General features: G+C 44.6%; 1 protein-coding gene across 4 annotated transcripts in view; it reads right to left on the minus strand.

Moving 5' to 3' along the window:
• Nucleotides 1-477: 477 nt before the first annotated feature.
• unc13bb (unc-13 homolog Bb (C. elegans)) overlaps nucleotides 478-19,101 on the minus strand; it is an 82,668-nt gene continuing 64,044 nt past the window's right edge. For 2 of the 4 annotated variants that reach the window (XM_030341797.1, XM_030341796.1), the window contains 19 exons: nucleotides 18,735-18,824; nucleotides 18,265-18,402; nucleotides 17,601-17,731; nucleotides 16,332-16,417; nucleotides 15,817-15,946; nucleotides 15,332-15,428; nucleotides 14,600-14,743; nucleotides 13,966-14,043; nucleotides 13,486-13,563; nucleotides 9,684-9,772; nucleotides 8,780-8,920; nucleotides 8,551-8,674; nucleotides 7,712-7,765; nucleotides 6,632-6,709; nucleotides 5,989-6,136; nucleotides 5,520-5,576; nucleotides 4,910-5,002; nucleotides 4,489-4,648; nucleotides 478-3,532 (listed from right to left, as the gene is read on the minus strand). In XM_030341797.1, the coding sequence (XP_030197657.1) occupies nucleotides 3,247-3,532; nucleotides 4,489-4,648; nucleotides 4,910-5,002; nucleotides 5,520-5,576; nucleotides 5,989-6,136; nucleotides 6,632-6,709; nucleotides 7,712-7,765; nucleotides 8,551-8,674; nucleotides 8,780-8,920; nucleotides 9,684-9,772; nucleotides 13,486-13,563; nucleotides 13,966-14,043; nucleotides 14,600-14,743; nucleotides 15,332-15,428; nucleotides 15,817-15,946; nucleotides 16,332-16,417; nucleotides 17,601-17,731; nucleotides 18,265-18,402; nucleotides 18,735-18,824 (2,202 nt within the window). In that variant the 3' untranslated portion in view covers nucleotides 478-3,246. The remainder of the gene's footprint in view (nucleotides 3,533-4,488; nucleotides 4,649-4,909; nucleotides 5,003-5,519; nucleotides 5,577-5,988; nucleotides 6,137-6,631; nucleotides 6,710-7,711; nucleotides 7,766-8,550; nucleotides 8,675-8,779; nucleotides 8,921-9,683; nucleotides 9,773-13,485; nucleotides 13,564-13,965; nucleotides 14,044-14,599; nucleotides 14,744-15,331; nucleotides 15,429-15,816; nucleotides 15,947-16,331; nucleotides 16,418-17,600; nucleotides 17,732-18,264; nucleotides 18,403-18,734; nucleotides 18,825-19,101) is intronic. The other 2 variants (XM_030341799.1, XM_030341798.1) reach the window with 1 other exon arrangement.

Here is a 19,101-nt window from a genome sequence, read left to right on the forward strand (position 1 = left end):
AATCAAATGCTTTGAGAATAAAGAGAAAAAAAATATTTTAATTATAGGCGGCATGCCTATAATTTATTCAAATGGTTTAATTCGGCCCCCAATGAAATTATTGGTTGGCACATGTTTTTGGGGAGTGGCTTTGGAGGCAGGTCTGAAAGGAGGGTTGGAATTTGTTTCAGCTAGATTCTTTCAAAATCTAGCTTACTCTGGCTAGTGTCTCCAAATTGTCTTCCCTAGCTTTAATTCTGCCACAATCTTGCAAATAAAGTGTCATAACTGATTATCCCTTAGCAAAATAATTATGATGACCTTTAAAATCTGAGTTACAAAAACTCTTAGAACCAAATTCGCTTCACAGCCAGATGTTAAGTATTTTTCTTAGTGTTGAGGAGATCCTGGGGCTGAATAGTATTCCAACAATCCAACAAAATACATCAAAACTTTAAAAAAAAAAGACTGGATTAAAAAAAACGACAAAACAATAAAAATGCTTCCTCGACACTTTATACAAAATTCAATAATTGGAATGTTAACTTTTTAATGAACACCACCATCCTCATACCAGTGATGAAAAACAAAGTCACAATAATAACAAGAAGAAAGCTAACAATAAGAAGATACTTTGACAGATAAACTACTGAAGTAACGTACTGGAAGTGTGAGGGGCTAAAGAGGTAAGAACAACAAATCGGCTGTAAATCGACAACTTGGTACAACTTGGCACAAGGGACATGTAAGAGTGGCTTTATACCAGAAACACAACCGCTCCAAACATTCATAAACCATAAGTGTAACGTAACAAACAAAAGTCATGTGTAGTGTTTTGGCAGTTGTCATTTGGTGCAAAAACAAATTCTCAAATGTGCGGAAACAGTTGTTTTTTGTTACAGCAGTGTCAAGTTTCAGTGGTTGTCAATTTTTTTGATTGATAAGAGTTCACCAGCATTTGTATCACAGTATATCATCAGCTGTCCACAACACCAACCACTTGCACACTTCCAAACACAGTGGAGGACGTCGTGAGGTCCTCACGAGGGTCGAGGGATCAAAACATTCAGAAAATGAAACCGAAAGAAAAAGACCCGACAAGAATCAACCGACTTCAAAAAGAGAATCGAGTCAATGATAAAAATAAAAAACAAGTATGAAATAACGGCAAAGAGCATCACTTGGGGGAATGATTGATTCATAATCATGTGCGGATGTTATCGTCATAGTTTCGGGGACGGAAAAGGAATACTAGATTAAAAAGGGTTAACAAGATGCCAACATTTTCTCTATTACCAAAATAAGGCCACTGAGAGGGAGAGGACAGCAGTAGAATGCTGTGTAAACCACAATTTCAAGCCTTCTACACGCATACTAATCTCCCACACACCACTTTTACATGTGGGTGAAACAAAACAGAAATGTGACATTAAAATGTTACTTATCTTACAAAAAATATATAAAGAGGCCGATATTTTATTAATATGTTAGCACTTTCGTCATTCAGGGACATTACGGTACTTGATGTGAATTTGTGTGAAGTGTGACTGAACATTTCCCTGAATGTTTGAGTACTTTTGATTTCGATTTTCTAAATGGAGGGAAGCTTGTCTGAGGAGAGAACACTTCAGTGGAACCCGGAACTCAGCTTGTTCAAAGAACTCAGCTCAGCTCTAGAACTCTGGTTGCAGAATTCTAGAATCCTGCAGGTTCATCTTGGCCAACATATAAATACACCAATCGGAAAAGTAAACATGGCAAATCCGGCATTAAACATATTTAGACGACTGCAGAAAAAATAAATATACACATATAAAATAAATAAATAAGAATCAATGAGTGAAGTTAAGAGTACGGCTATTAATAAATCCATATAAACAATGTCTAGATTCTTGGTCTCTATAGGATTTGGTTTTACCGACATGGATAAGAGGCTAAGGTTTGTGGTCACCATGGAAACTACGACATCAGCACTGTGATTGTCCTTGCTAGTTAACATCAGGGCAACGGGAAACTGGAATGACGGTTCTCTGAGTGGAAATAGAAACCTCACACAACAAGGCACACATTATCACTCTTTGATTATTACTTTGATTCAACAGTTTGCTTTCGTACCAACCCAAATAGCTGGTGTATAACTATCTATGTCTTCTTCAGTGGCACCCCTTCGGTTGCCTAGAGACAGTGTGATTGACCGATTGTAGAACTCAATGCTACAGAAACTAGGGCCGCCTGCTCTCCATACAATTATACCGAGACAAGCGGCCGGTCCCCCTTCAGCATTCCCCTGTTTATGAAGCAGTATTCACAATTAGTTAATCTTGGAAAAAATAAATCAAAAATCAACCTCCCTCTAAACCGGTGGAGCTAAATAGAGTGGATAGAGTTTCAAACACAAGAGCGTGTCTAATTCTCTTTCACAGTTTCTAGCATGTAAGGCATCAAACACATGAGTTTGGAGTGGGAGTGGGGATGGAGGCTATGATGATTGGGGGGAGAGTCACGGTCCTGGGGTGAAGGTGACGGGAATGGTTTGTAGAGATGGAGACGATCCCGGGTATCACGGTGGAATTGAATGGGTGTGGGTGAAACTGATGGAGGCATTTATCAGGGGAAGATTAAGGTGATGGTGGCGTGCGTGGAGGTGACCAGACGATCAAGGGATTGGGTTAGAGGTGATGGAGGGTGACGAGGTCTGAGGTCAGGTAAACAGTGGGGGTGTGAGGTTGGTATGGGGAGGGGATGGTGGGGGGAGGGTGGGGGGTATTGCTGAACTTGTGATTCGGGCGTGGCAAACACCCACACACTCTGATCAGGTCACGGTTTCTGCCACTTAAACAAAAACAGGACAGGAGGCGCCCACAACCGAATCCAAAGCCAAAGAAGGGTGAGGAAGAGTCTGTGAACGACTGGAAAGGCTGAGGTCGCTCTAGGATGAGGGCTCAGGTGTTTTGTGTCTGTGAGAAGTGAGGAGAGGGATGGAGCGTGTGGAGGTGTGGCCCAACCGACGTCGAGGAAACCAAGGTTACGAGTGCGTTAGCCATGATTCAAACCAAAGCGTCTTGGAGACGGGCCACTCGTTCCTTCGCAAACCGAACACCTAGTCGACCCTCTCCTGCTCCAGAGTCGGTTTGCGTCAGCCATCTTTACCGGCGTGGAGGGGGAGCATTCGCTTTCCGTTCCGTCCTCCTCCGTCGAGTCTACCTCTCTGGCTGTCACTTCCTTTCCTTTGTCATTCCCTTCCATCCTTTCCCTTCCCCTTCCTCCTCACCGGCCCTCCTCGGCCGAGCGAGTCTCCGACTTGAGGCGCACAAACTCCTTGGCGACCTCGTCGCCGGCGCGCTGGGACAGGATGCGCATGGCGGTCTGCCCCGTGTCGTCCATGTGCACGCCCTGGCCCAGTGGCAGCCAGCAGGCGCCGCCCGTCTTCTCGCCGAGGTCCCGGAGCTGCATCACCGCCAGGCCCACCACGCGGTCCGCCCGGCCGAAGCAGTAGTCCTTCACGCACAACTGCAGCTCGTAGCTCTCCCAGCCCTCCTTGCCGCCCAGCGCGCTGCGGGGGACGACAGTGGTGGTTAGGTGGGACTGGACCCCCCGATGTCTGTGGTCTCCGACCTTTGAGGGAGCCCAGTGCGCTATGCGCCAGGCTCCCTGTTTCCCTTCCCACTTTTTGAGGGTTTGGATCCGAGTTAAATGGTAAATGGACTCAGCACTCAAAGCGCTTTACAATATCGCCTAACAATCACCCATTCATGCACACATTCACACACCGACATCAGCTTGTCGGGAGCCGTTAGGCCCTACCGGCTTCCTGAGCAACACACCTCACCCTGACTGTCATGGTGAGGTGTCTTGCTCAGGAAGACCTCGACACTCAGCTAGGAGGAGCTGGGGATCGATCTAGCAACCTTCCGGTTACCAGCCAACCCAAGCCACATGCCGCCCCGTCACTGAGTTCACTGTAAGACGCCACTAATGAAGTGGGCTAGAGCTGCTCAGCCATGGATGATACAGCGGGAACAGGCCCTCACTGTGCCTAAGGACATTTACATTTAAGGCATTTAGCAGGCGCATTTAGCAGACGCTTTTATGCAAAGCAACTTAGAATACATTTACAAAAACATTTGTCAGAAGAAGGAGAAGCAATATATCGCTGTCAGTACAGTAAGCATGTTCATAGAAACAGGGGCCAAGCACTTACAATCGCTAGGTTAACACATTCCCTGTATACAACAAAGATAGCTAGAATAAGCTAAACCCAATGTTGCATACTATTTTTAAGTGCCAGGAAGTAAAACATACAATAAGAATGTAAGGAAAGTATAAGGTAAACTAAAGAAAGAAGAACTAAGAACTTCAGTAAAGTCAGTCAGAAATAAAGTATGGAAAGCTATTCCTCATCTACAGACTATATATTAACATATATTTAAAATAGTTACATCGAAAAGAACAGAATTTGAATAACATAACGACAGTGTATATTGAATAAGACCTAGTTGTTTTACTTACAAGTTAAAGGTCTCGTTGAACTTGGGCGACCAGCAGTTGTTCTTGGACTTGGTCTGGAACTTGCGTTTCTTGTCGCTGAGATGAGGACCTATGAGAGACACCTCCACAAAGGGCCGGAACATCCCAGGAGTCTGCCACTTGAGATCATTGGCTCCCAAGACTAAAGGATCACACACACACACGCACACGCACACCCACTATATGATAAGTCATGCACTAAAGAACAAGGAGGCAGGATTGTCTCGGTCCCCCAACCTTTCTTACGCCATGGACCGGTCCTGTGAACACGGTGTTACACCGTGCTGTTACCCATCTTAAAGTTGAGACCAGGGTTCACAGTTGCATATTTTCTGCAACATCTCTCTCTGTCAAGCCACAGTACCCAGATGCTTGAATACTGAATGTTTGGACCCCTACTGACCTTTGACGGTGATCTTGCGCTCCCCGTTGCCCGGGTGGGTGTGGAGCTCGATCTGGGCCGAGACCTCCCCGATGGGCTTTTCCACGCCGGACCCTAAACCACGCACACACAAACCAAAAATACTTCGTCAGGAAGGATAAAGGTCCAGGGACTAGAATAGGTTTGTTTGATTCACCACGAAAAAGAAACAAGGGATAGGATTAGTAATATGTTTTATGCTTTGCAATATATTACTTCTAAGTATATATTGTGACGTGTACCATGGTATGTCCACCTCTGAATATGAAGCATATACAGTGTTGAGAATGGGTTGTGGGGGAGGTGGGGGAGGGCAAAGAGGGGGGAGACAAGGTAGGGTAGCTAGCAGATCACTTCAGTTTCGGGCGCAAACGCAACGGTATTTTCTGGCAAGCATATCCCATGATGCATTACTTTCCTCCACGAACCGTACACTGATCTTAACCTAAACCTAGCCGAATACCTGAAGCCCAACCTTTAATGTTGGACCTGTATAACCTCAGGTCTCACTTAGTCTATTCATTGCTAATGCATCATGGGTAACGAGTGCCAGAAAACGTCCGTCCGGGCGCCACCCTCGGTGGTAACGTACCCCTGCTCGGCTGTATTTTTTCGTTGGGAGTTAACCTAATACCCTTTCCATTGTGTACTGGCGGCCGGCACAAGAGACAACACAGAACACAGAGTCAAATCAACACAATCTGACATTGAAACACACAACATATGATTATTATCAGATTTCCTCAATGCATTAAAAAGCTCCCAAAGGGACTTCTATTGGTCAAGAGAAGAAAGACATGTTTTGAAGTGACATCACACAATTTCAGCCTATTGCAGTAACCATGTGTGAGGTAATTCTTAGGTTTGAGGTCAGTGTTAAGGTTCCTCTTTAACCTTTTATCACATCCCTACCCATCATAGGTATGCTAAGCTAGCATACCATGTTAGCTATTTCAACCACAAGCCTAGTATTCCTTGGGCATGTTGGCTATCCCAATGCTAAGCTAACCTGTCGTCGGCATATTTGCTATCTGACTGCTAAAATAGCTGACCTAGCCTACCTTGAACGCGTTGGCTTGTGACAAAGGTCTTGATGAGCGTGTCGGTGGACTGAGTGTAGAGCGACAGGGCGTGGCGGAGCGACGAGAGCTCGGCACTCTTCTCCAGGAAGGCCTTCTTCAGCCCGTTACCGCCCGCATGGAAGTATTGCTGAGGAGAAGCAAGGCTAACGTCATCTGACCATTTCTGTCGGCCCCAACTTCTCATTTGACACTTTAAGTTCAGTCTTCAACTTGTTAACGGAAAGAGTGGTGTTTGACCTTTATTTGGCCTGTGAACTCTTAATTAGGAAAACTTCTTAAAATTCCTGGCCCCTACTTCCTAATCGTGAGATGGACGGCAACATATTGATACCAATGTCTAGCAATAGTATTTGCAGCAAAAGGTGAAGTGTTTCCTACACATTACATTATGGTTTAGGCAAGTGGAAGTATTTCCGTCACATTACAAACTTGTAAACGCCATTTTGAAGCGTATGGATTATTACATATTACATTTTGGTTTGGTTCTAAAGAACAACAGTCTTCCACTGCTGCTGCTCCAATCTGTCTTGTCTGCGACACCTCGATGAATAGTGAATGAAACTGAACTTGAACCTCCCCCCCAGACTGGTCCACATGACACCGCAGCCCCACACCAACTGACCTTTATGGTGTCCAGGGCCATGTCCATGACGGCGCACTGCTTGGGAGACAGGCTCTTGGCCTCTCCGGCCATGTGGTCCTGCAGAGGCATTCACATTTACATTCAGGGAATTTTGCTGACACTTTTAACTAAAGCGACTTACAACCATTCTTTCACACATTCCCACACCGACGGCGGAGTAAACCACGCAGGGCGACAGCCAGCTCGTCAGGAGCGGTCAGGGTTAGGTGCCTTGCTCAGGGACACCTCGACACTCAGCTAGGAGAAGCCGGGGTTTGAACCAGTCGACCCGCTCTACTCATGAGCTATTGTCTCCCGGTCGGTCTCTAGGAGAGACCGACCGGGAGACAATAGCTCAGGAGTAGAGACTCAAGCAACCCAAGACTCTAGTACTCGCCGAGCATTCACTGACCCGTGAGTCCTAATGAGTTCTGGTACAAGATGGATGAGTGATGTATTGGTCAGACTAAAGCGACAAAAGTCTAACCGATGACCGAATGAAGGGGCAGTTAAGGTGAAGTCAGGATATCTCAGTACGTACAGTAGGAACAATATTTTCTAGAAATTATGTTGAGGTAATAGATTTAGGGCATTTAGCAGACGCTTTTATCCAAAGAGACTTACAATAAATACATTTGTCAGAAGAAAGAGAAACAACAATATATCGCTGTCGGTAAAGTAAATGTATTCATAGAACCAAGTGCCAAGCACTTACACAACAAAGATAGCTAAGATTAGACGCTACACAATACACAAAGTACTGTTTGCTGAATGCTAAGTGACAGGACTTACAACACACAATAAGTTCCAGGAAGTAATACAAAGTTATTTCAATTTCGTACGTTATTATTATAGTTGACTTTAAGTATTTTCTGGCCTATACAGCAAGTTATGGTTAAGTCTGTTCCAGACATTACTGTGAGTTAAGGTTAAGGCCCAATCCCATTTCTACCCCTTACCCCTTCCCCTTGTTTTGAAGGGGTAAGGGGAAGGGGTAAGGGGTATAAATGGGATTGGGCCTAAGTCTGTTCCAGACATGACAGTACACCAAGGTGTGGTCTACTCCTGACATCACGGTACCTTCAGTTTGGACAGGGTACCCAGCTCCTTGGCCGCAGACAGGATCTGTGCTCCCTGCGGACATTTAAAGATGAACGACATTTCATCAAATCGTGGACGCATAAAGAGTTAATTGAATGGTGGATATGAATATATATTCAAACTGAGAACTGCTGGTTCCAGAGTGTGTTCTCTTGGTTCTACAGTGTGTTATCCTGGTTCCACAGTGTGTTCTCCTCTGGTTCTACAGTGTGTTCTCCTGGTTCTACAGTGTGTTCTCCTGGTTCTACAGTGTGTTCTCCTGGTTCTACAGTGTGTTCTCCTGGTTCCACAGTGTGTTCTCCTGGTTCTACAGTGTGGTCTCCTGGTTCCACAGTGTGTTCTCCTGGTTCTACAGTGTGTTCTCCTCTGGTTCTACAGTGTGTTCTCCTCTGGTTCTACAGTGTGTTCTCCTCTGGTTCTACAGTGTGTTCTCCTGGTTCTACAGTCTGTTCTCCTGGTTCTACAGTGTGTTCTCCTGGTTCTACAGTGAGTTCTCCAGTGTGTTCCTGGTTCTACAGTGTGTTCTCCTGGTTCTACAGTGTGTTCTACAGTGTGTTCTACAGTGTGTTCTCCTGGTGCTACAGTGTGTTATACAGTGTGTTCTCCTCTGGTTCTATAGTGTTCTCCTGGTTCTACAGTGTGGTCTCCTGGTTCTACAGTGTGTTCTCCTGGTTCTACATTGTGTTCTCATGGTTCTACAGTGTGGTCTCCTGGTTCTACCGTGTGGTCTCCTGGTTCTACAGTGTGTTCTCATGGTTCTACAGTGTGTTCTCCTCCTGATTCTATAGTGTGTTCTCCAGTGTGTTCCTGGTTCTTACGAAGGTGTCGTGGCCCTTGGGAAGGACGATGGTCTTCTCCAGGCTGCTCATCACGATCCTCCAGAGCTCCTTTAGCACGCGCTTCAGCACCGTCTTCTCACACACCGTGGCAAACAGGGTCAGCCTGGAGACACACACACACACAAACACAAACTAGTAAGTACATATACGTATCCACAGAAGTGCCCACAAGTCCCCAGGCTGCCCCCCCCGCGGTGAGTCCACTCACTTTCCGTCCAGGAAGTCCATGAGGGGTCTGAGCATGTTGTCCAGGTCGGCCTCCGCCTGGTTCTTACTGCTGACCGGGCCCTTGATCTGGTACAGCAGGGTCGCCATCTGACGCATGCAGTCGTTGATGCGCACCTGGAAACTGTGTGGGATAGGTTGGGGTTATCTTTTTGTTTATATAGACTTATATCTCATACACATATTGTAACAAGTTCAATTCAGTATGACTCTCGATGTGTATTTTTGTGTGTGTGTGTGTGCGTGCGTGTGTGCGTGTGTCAGGTGCCTTACAATATGTGTGGGCTCATATCATCATATTTAGGTACGTGTGTGTTAAACATAATGCTGTGTTTTATATCCCAGTTCATATTGGCTCTAATTGATACAATTCAAGACGTCCCTACAGTTGTGACATCTTTTTATCTGATTCCAACGTCAGATGGATCGATCAAATTCTTCACAACCATGAATGACTCGATCATCGATCAACGGTCAACATCCCTGAATCGAACTACTGCATAAATTCACTAAATTAAATATTTATAATGTGGAGCTCTTTATTTGACTGCTTCCAATCTGGGCTACAGTTCTCAGACATCAAAGCAGTTATCCCAACAAACAAGAATTCCTTTCAGATTTTATGTTTCGTTATGGGTGGATATTACTATCAGCAGATTTTCAAGACCTTTTGAAGACTTTAACCCAAATGTCCATACGTCATTCATAATTCCATACTTTCCCTGAACTGCAAGCACCCTACTGTTTTTCTGTGTTTTTGTTCTTCCATCTTCTTAAGTGTGTGTGTGTGTGTGTGTGTGTGTGTGTGTGTGTGTGTGTGTGTGTGTGTGTGTGTGTGTGTGTGTGTGTGTGTGTGTGTGTGTGTGTGTGTTTGTGTGTGTGTGTACCTGTTTCCAAATGTAGTGCTGAGTTCATCCAGGACATTGTTGAGCTTCACCTGCAGTTCGTTTAGGAGGGCGCTGGCCTCTGAGTCCATCTGCAGGACAAACACAGCCACACACACACACACACACATCTCATGAGCTTAAACACACATACGCACGCTTCTCATGAGCTTCAACATACACCGTTTAGAATCTACTAATCCCTCATCGTTTCATTATCAACAGAGGATATATAGTGTAAGAGAACGGTCAACAGTGTTGCTGTTTCATCATAAGAAAATAGTCCAAGGAGAAATAATCAACACTACTTTTCAGGGCAAAGCGGTAAAACAAGTATGAATACTGACAAAATAAACTGCTGAGTTGTTGACAACGCAACAACACACAGTTAGTCAGACCCACCCACCTTCCTCTCAGAGACCTCCACCTTGTGAGTGGGTGGATGGTGAACAGAAACAACAGGTGTTAAATACGGACACGGGCTTGGTTTCTCAGTGTTTAGTGAGTCGTACAGGGCCAGGCGGGGGCGAGGGTCAGGACCAGAGGGAGAGAGAAGGTTTCACTGCCAGGGAAGGTTGGGATGGTTTACGGTCATTAGGTGTGGAATCCACTGGGCTGCTAACATCACAGAGGTATGGATAAAGCCCAGGAAGATTTAGGAATGACTGGGAATGGAAAGCTTCTAGGCACAGACTGGGACACAGACGGACAGAACTTGGACTCCCTCAAAATATTGCTTAGTCTGTATTTTTTTTCTGCGTTTCTGTTCATGTGTATCTGTCTGTACATCTATCTGTGTGTGTGTGTGTGTGCATGCCGGTGTGTCAGTGTGTGTGTGTGTGTGTGTTGGTTTATGTCTAATCCCCTTCACTCACCTTTTTAACCTCACAATCAACCTCAGGCTGAGTTTAGGAGAAAAGGTCACACAAGAAGTTAGAATGGCAGCATAACAAGCTGTCCTCCATTCATGTTGTGTTCTTATACAACAGATGTGTCATGAATATGGTACTCTTTGGTCAAGTGAAACTGACTACATCACCTACCGTTTCTACTGGCACTGGTGTGTCCATCTTTAGGTTTTGGTTTTTAAAGGAGGAAATATGAGATTGTACACTTGTTAATCAAGACTGAACAACCTTTACATCAACAAGATGGACAGGCCTTTATCATGAGCGAACAGAACAACGTAACTGAAATACTTCCAGAATAAACAAGAGAGCTACCTGCATTGGAAATAAGATGGAACAACCTTTATCATGAACAAAACTGAAATTCTTTAAGGGGGAAAAAAGAATAGACTAACTTCATTGCAAATTGAACTACCTTTTGCAATACCTTTATTATAAACTACATTTATCAGAAAGACAATAAGGCTAGTACGGAAGAGGATTAGGGACACACAAAAAGTCAGAATTCTGACTTTAAAGTCAGAACTACGAGTACCTGTAAGGACCAACCTCCGTGGGAGAGATACTATGCTTTATGCAGTAGGAGGAAGTAGAAGAAGCCAATTCGTTAATGGAAGACCAAAAGGTAGCGAAACTGGCATCAAAACACCACATGTTCCAGTTTCACTCAACCTTTGGTCTTCCATTAACAAAATTGCTTCTTCTTCTTCCTCCTACTGCTTAATTTGTTTTTATGAGTGGCCCTAATCCTCTTCAGTAGGTTAGGAATCTAAAATACAATAAATAAATGTTTATTTAATTCCGGATAGAAAAAGCAAATTCCAAAATATACCGTATGCAGAAAAAGCTAAACCAGCAAAATGAAAAAAAAATATGTTAGAGGCAAACAACAACTTAAGAAAAGGGAAAAAGGCACAAAGTAATAGAAATGGAGGAAATAAAAGGATTGTTGGCGCGTTATATGAGAGATAGGTATGGTTTTGAGGACAGGCAGGGCAAACCAGTAGGACTGAGACAGGGATCAACCGTTTAATCCATAAATAACCACACGGGATAGACCGGGCCAGAACCTCCACAAGGAACATGGCTGGGAGGGGTACCAAAGAACAACATCCACCAGACGTAGGGTTCTACACTGGTATACGGGGGGGCGACCCAGAGGGAAGTGGACCAGGGAAAGTTCTTGGGGGGCCGAGGGTAATAAAGAACTCTGAGATGACAAACCTCAACCTCTACTTCCTCTCCTACATTTTCATCCTCCTCTTCCTTCAATTCCTCAAGCTAAGGAGTGAGTGGGAAAACACACACACACACACACACACACACACACACACACACACACACACACACACACACACACACACACACACACACACACACACACACACACACACACACACACACACACAACACGCTTAAATATAAGACGGGAATTCCAGCTCATGCATGATTCCCTACTTCCCACGGCCGGAAGTTATTAAAACATGATATAACAGGAAAACGTTATTCATCATCTATAAATAAATGTGAGTGCTAAAATAACTTTGAGTAGTACCCAGTACCCAGTTCCTTTCCACACTTTCATTCTTTTTTATATTTAGCTGCCATTTTGATCAAATATTATAGTGATACTGTGTTTCTTTGTGAAGGTACTATATGTTCCTAAAAAATAATGAAATACAAACACTTTTTTGAATAACTTAAGGAAAGATAAAAGTGATGATACAAATGTCTCTCCATTGCTGACATGAACATCTATACCTGGTTACTTCTAGAAACCAGCTAGAAACCATCTGTACACTCCAACAACACAACACACTTTGTTATCCGACCAAAACACATGACACCCAAGCCACACAACGTGACTCGTGACAACGTGACTGCAAACCAGGACCGGGTGGCGAGATCCTGATCCAGAGCGAGCTCCTTCCGGATATGGAGCGAGCTCCGTCTGGATCTGGGAGATCGCTCCGGATCTGGGAGCTGGATCTGGAGGGAGATCTCCTTCCAGATCCAGCTCCCGAAGCGATCAATACAGTCAAACACGTCCCAACCTGTTCACCAAACACGTTGTTTGTGTGAGGCTACCAGGGTTCTAGTCTAGTCAAAGGATAGGGAAAATGACTTTTAAATCTAAAAGTCTACATCTAATTCTGGGAATAAGGGTATGACCGTGGAGAACCCACCTCCTCTTCCACCTCCTCCTCCTCCTCCACGTGGGCATTGCACTTTTGACCATAAAGTAAACACATCGATTACGCCTGGAGCAACACTCATCTCTACAACTCTAAAACTGATCTAGATGATCCATTTCTATATTTAACCAAAGTGATGTTGAAGGGACAAGCAAAGAAAACTCTAAATGCATAATGCGTATGTCAATTGTGCTAGTGTGTTTTGATTATGATTTGACTCATGTTACTATACAACAGACATTGATAGCAATGAGGTAACTATTGCTAATCAATGAGGCCCAGGAGGTTAGCCACATGCTAATGTTTAAGCATGACATCACCATGTGGTGGATGGATGGGAATAGAATAGGCCTGTTCTAACACAGGTATCATTTGAACAACCAGAGCAGCTACGTACCAGGGCTTCCGCGTTAGCATTCTGCCACAGGGAACACAACATCATCATCAACACAACAAGAACATAACATCCTCAGAGTCAACGTCTCACGTTTGAGACCAGATGAAACACACTTTCAGCAATATTGTCACGTGCACTACCTCGATGTTGAAACAATTCATGTCTGTGTTCAAGTTGATAAAAGTATCCATTCAATTACATCATGTATCCGATCACCAGGTAAAGATCCTGAGTCGGGTTCCCCTGGTAGCCTGTACTGGTAGAACTGGTAGATGTGTCTGGTAGTACCAGTAGCTTCTACACACCTGTTTGGCGCCCATGGACTCAAACATCCTCTCCAGCAGGATCCTCAGCTGTTGAACGTTGTTCAGGAGGACGCAGGGCTGCACACACAACAACATCCTCATCAGACCCTCAAAAGCAAGGCTCACATCGTCCTGAATGCAGCGGCGTTACATATGGCTCAGAGTGGCATGTGGCTCAGGAGGTAGAGCGGGTTGGCTGGTAACCAGAAGGTTGCTAGTTCGATCCCCGGCTCCTCCTAGCTGAGTGTCGAGGTGTCCCTGAGCAAGACACCTGATCCTCACTGCTCCAGTCGAGCTGGCCTTATTGGCAATGTTGTAAAGCTCCTGTCTGGCCACTGGTTAGGAAAGTGCTCTCTAAATGCAGCCCATTTACCATTTAAATACTACTGAGGTAGGAGAAAGGAAGACATTCAGAATCGGTGTAAACTAGAGTGTAAATAAATGGATGTATAAATAACATATGACATACGAACAACTTACTATCTTCTCTTGGTCTATGTATGAGGGGAAGCTCTTGGTCAGAATGGCACTGTACTGCAGGAGAACTTTGGCAATCGTCTGTGTAGGTTGGAAAAAAAACAGCAACAACCGTGTTACAAAATTCAAGCAGAATACAAAGCATTATGAAAAAGCATGAAATGTTTTCCGTGCCACGGGTTAAATCCCTAAAATATCGGGCGGGATAATGTAGGGGCTCCTAGATGAAAGGTTCTGGGGACCGCTTATTTATTGATTATTTTTCATATTCACAACAATTAAAGCAACAGCAATGAAATGATTGAGCCTCAGGCTCCCGTCAACAATGCAATACTATAAAAATTACAATTTATAAGAGAAACACAAGAAAAGTCACCCGAGACTTCAATAAAGACAGAAGCACTGCACAGTGCATTTACAGTGGTTTAGTTTCATAATGATCGATTTTATGTCTATGTGTTGGAGGAAATAACACGACTCGTATAGCCTAAGTTAAAAAATAAGCTTTTTCTGGAAACATTTCAAGGCCCGGTACTAAGGGGTCCACGGACCGGTTCTGGTCCTGGGACCAGGGGTTGTGAATGGCTGCCTTAAGATACGCGGAAGCGAGTGGCAGTTTGCGGCGGGGATGCGCTACCTTGGAGAAGCGCAGGCTGTACTGGGCCATGACGCCGGGGTCGGGACACTCCAGCTTCTTGATGATCTCGAAGCTCTGGTTGAGCTGCGTAAAGATGTCCACCACGGAGCAGGAGAAGAGCGCGTGCTCCGACGTCTGCTGGAACTGAGGAGGAGAAGGAGGAGGAGGAGGAGGTTAGGAGCAGCTCCAATGGAGCACTAGGGGTCCAGGGAGAAGGCCCCATCACGTCGCCATCGCCGTCCCGTCAATGCCGTATTGTTTGCTGCTCAGGGCCCGTTCGCAAATTAAATACCAAACAACAAAACAAGGAGGTAAGGAAACAGAAGGTGAAGAAACTGAAGGAGGAGAGGAAACAGAAGGAGAAGAAACCGAAGGAGGAGAGGAAACAGAAGGAGAAGAGGAAACTGAAGGACAGGAAACAGAAGAAGATGAGGAAACAGAAGAAGAGGAGAAGAGGAAACAGAAGGAGAAGAGGAAACAGAAGGAGGAGAGGAGGAAGAAGATGAGGAAACAGAAGAAGATGAGGAAACAGAAGAAGGAGAGGAGACAGAAGGAGAAGAGGAAACACAAGGAGAGGGAATAAAAGGAGGAAAGGAGACGGAAGGAGAAGAGGAAACACAAGAAGAGGAGGAGAGGAAACAGAAGGAGGAGAGGAAACAGGAGAGGAAACAGAAGGAGAGGAACAGGAGGAGGAGAGGAAACAGAAGGAGAGGAACAGGGAGGGGAACTCACTCCGTCCTTCTTGTCTCTCTCCAGCGCTCCGTGCATGAACTCCATGGACACGTCTTCATTCTCCTCCAGCCACTGCAACACAAACTGCAGGAACCACCTGCAAAGGGGTGACACGCACAGCTCAGGACCTTTCTTGGACAGTTTCTCAAAAAAAATCCAAAAGGAAGCTGGACACTAACTAGGTAAGGCAGAAGAAAAAGAGAAGTTGTAGGATTATTGTGTTATTTCTTATTTCTAGTTATAGTCTTATCGGAAGTAGAACGACTGATTTAGAACTATCAGAAGACTGGGTCAGAACATTAACCGACCAAACTGATACAGGAACCAATCAGAGAGCAGTGTTTCACCAGAGCTGGTGGTGTGAGCCAAGTGTGGTTTTGGTGTCACTTGGAAATTCTGAAACCTTTTGACATTGGTTGACTCATAAGGGAAGCGCGGTGGTTTCAGTGGCCGGGGGGGGGGGGGGGGGGGGGGGGGGGGCTTACGATGGGTACTCGGGCACGTCCGCCGCCACGGCGCTGGGCAGCTCCTTCACGTACTCGTTGTACAGCCACTTGACCTTGAAGTGCAGGTTCATGTAGTCTGCGCTCTTACACAGACGGTGCTTCTCATGGTCTGGGGAGGAACACATAACGAGTGGGGGGCGGGTACGGTGTGGGGACACGAGGTGTACAACAAACTAACTAAATCTTTTCTAGAAAATGATGTTACGCAATACATTTAGGGCCTTTAGTAGACGCTTTTATCCAAAGCGACTTACAATAAGTACTGAAGAAGAAGAAACAAAATATCGCTGTCGGTACGGTAAGGATGTTCATAGAAACAAGTGGCAAGCGCCAATAAGTGCTAGGTTAACCCATCCCCGTGAACAAAAAAGATAGCTAGGATAAGATGCTAAACAATTAATTACTTTATTTAAGGGGTTGGAGGGGGCGGTTCACATGCACGTTAACACACGCCCACACACTCAATAAAGAATACAAACTTAGAGTGGCCCTACCTTCCATGCCGTACTTCATGTCCTGTGCGAACAGCGTCCACATGACCTCGGCGGAGACCTTCCCCACGTTGAGCTCCTGGGGGAACCTAGAAGCCCCCAGTGATCAGAGTCAACACCCAACACCCAATTCCTGACCCCTGTTTAACCCTTACCCCTAACATCTAATCATAACCATGCTCAGATCCTGGGGAAACTGAGACTCAGAGTTAGAATAAGGGTTGGTTGGATTCTTGGATTCAAAATAGTCCAAGGACGAATTGTAAACCTCTCCATTTTTAGTAGTCTATGCTTTAACACACACATTCACTCAACCACACTTCTGTAATGTTCTACACATCTTGTTTTTAGTGTGGAGAACCAGATGACATTTCTTAGGGTCAGTCAATCAGTGAATACAATAAACATTACAAAATCAGTTCATAAGGTTTCTAAGGTAACAAAGCATCGTTACCAGCAGCTACATACTGGTTGGTTTACTGGGATTAAAGACCTACATACTGGTCGGTCATTAATGTATAAAGAGCTTCATACTGGTTTTTGTTATTGGGATAGAGAGCTACATACTGGTTGGTTTTAAGAGGATAGAGAGCCTCATACTGGTTGGTTTATACTAGGATAGAGAGCTATATACTGGTTGCTATACTGGGATAGAGAGCTACATACTGGTTGGTTTTACTGGGATAGAGCAGCTACATACTGGTTGGTTTTACTGGGATAGAGAGCCTCATACTGGTTGGTTTATACTGGGATAGAGAGCTACATACTGGTTGGTTTTACTGGGATAGAGAGCCTTATACTGGTTGGTTTATACTGGGATAGAGAGCTACATACTGGTTGGTTTTACTGGGATAGAGAGCCTCATACTGGTTGGTTTATACTGGGATAGAGAGCCTCATACTGGTTGGTTTATACTGGGATAGAGAGCTACATACTGGTCGGTTTTACAGGGATAGAGCAGCTACATACTGGTTGGTTTTACTGGGATAGAGAGCCTCATACTGGTTGGTTTATACTGGGATAGAGAGCTACATACTGGTTGGTTATACTGGGATAGAGCAGCTACATACTGGTTGGTTTTACTGGGATTGAGAGCCTCATACTGGTTGGTTTATACTGGGATAGAGAGCCTCATACTGGTTGGTTTATACTGGGATAGAGAGCTACATACTGGTTGGTTTTACAGGGATAGAGCAGCTACATACTGGTTGGTTTTACTGGGATAGAGAGCCTCATACTGGTTGGTTTATACTGGGATAGAGAGCTACATACTGGTTGAGCACGGGCGTGTAGGAGTTGCGGTCCTCCTCAATGATGGACACGATGAGGGTGATGAGTTTGGGCCAGAAGTCCAGGTTCTTGATGCTGGGGCCCGGCTCCTCTGGAGGAACATCCTCCCTGGTCTGGAGACCCCCACACACACACTCAATACAGATTGAAGGTAAGCTAACTACAGGCTAATGATAGTCGGTATAATCTGAAGATTAACCCAGCGTTTAACACATCATGTTTGTACAAAAATGATAGCAGTATAACTGCCACAAATTTATAAAGAAATTTATAAAGAAGGAAAGAAGGAAGGAAAATAGCACAATGCACTGTTCATTTGGAGTCTAGTTTGTTTTTCATATAAAGTGCCACTTTTTTGTCTACAAAGCTTCCACTCTATAATTTATGCTGTTTAAACCATTTGTTGTTTTGTTCGCCCTGTTTGTTCTGTTTGTCTTGACTTTAGCATCAATTTTTGTTTTCTTTAGCACTTTGTATTTTTTGTATTGTATCTTATCCTGTGTTTTCCACTGCTGCTGGGCTGTTGTAACAAAGGAATTGATTAATAAAGTTGTTATCTAGTCCAACTAGTAAAGCTATTTAAAGTACATGTATGACCATGTGTCATGTCCATGACAGATCCCTAGTGTGTGAGTAGTGGACCGACCGTGTCCAGCGGCTGGTACTGTCGGCTGTACAGCTCCTGGCAGTTGTTGAAGATGTAGTCATAGGTGGAGTTCAGGCAGGCCTTCACACAGTCCCGCACCACCTGGCTGGCCCGCGGCGGGGACTGCAGCTCCTGGACCTGGCCAGCAGGGGGCGACAAAGCAACGCGGACGTTACTTAGGAATCAGGAGGGTGCTCCGCCATCAATGTACGGTATATATCAACCAAAACAATGCTAAAGCTGGTGGATCTATTTGATAAAATGTATGAAGAATTTAAGACTGTAGAACACTATTAGAATAATAATATTTTGATTGTATTAACTGCATAAGGCAGTTATTTTAAATACAATAGCACATTATTTTAAGAATATTTTACCCCATTATACATAAAAAGGTAACAAACGTATCCATATGCAAACCGTCCATCCATAAGGGGGGAGGAGGAGGAAGAGGAGGAGGAGGAGCATACCTTCATCCTGAAGAAGGTGATGCTGGTGAGGAGGTCCACGGTGGACTTGAGGTCCTGGAGGCGGTCCTTACTGCTGGCCGGGAAGTGGTTCTGCACAAAACAACAACATAATCATCACTGGTTTGGCTGAGCTCTTTTATTGATTGATTAACTCTTAACTCTTGGATAACATCTTAATAAGTAACGATATTGAAAATGTTTCTTTTACATTACATACATTTCTTTTACATTACATACTTTTTTTTTAATGTAAAGTACCTTTTGGAAAAGTGGTTGCCGTTCAGTCATGATAATAAACACACAGTGGTTAAGATGACCCGATGTTGCAGTTATCCCTATCTTGTGATTGTTGTGCCTAACTAGTTCT

Source organism: Gadus morhua, chromosome 19, assembly GCF_902167405.1.
Source record: "Gadus morhua chromosome 19, gadMor3.0, whole genome shotgun sequence".
Classification (NCBI taxonomy): Eukaryota; Metazoa; Chordata; class Actinopteri; order Gadiformes; family Gadidae; genus Gadus; species Gadus morhua.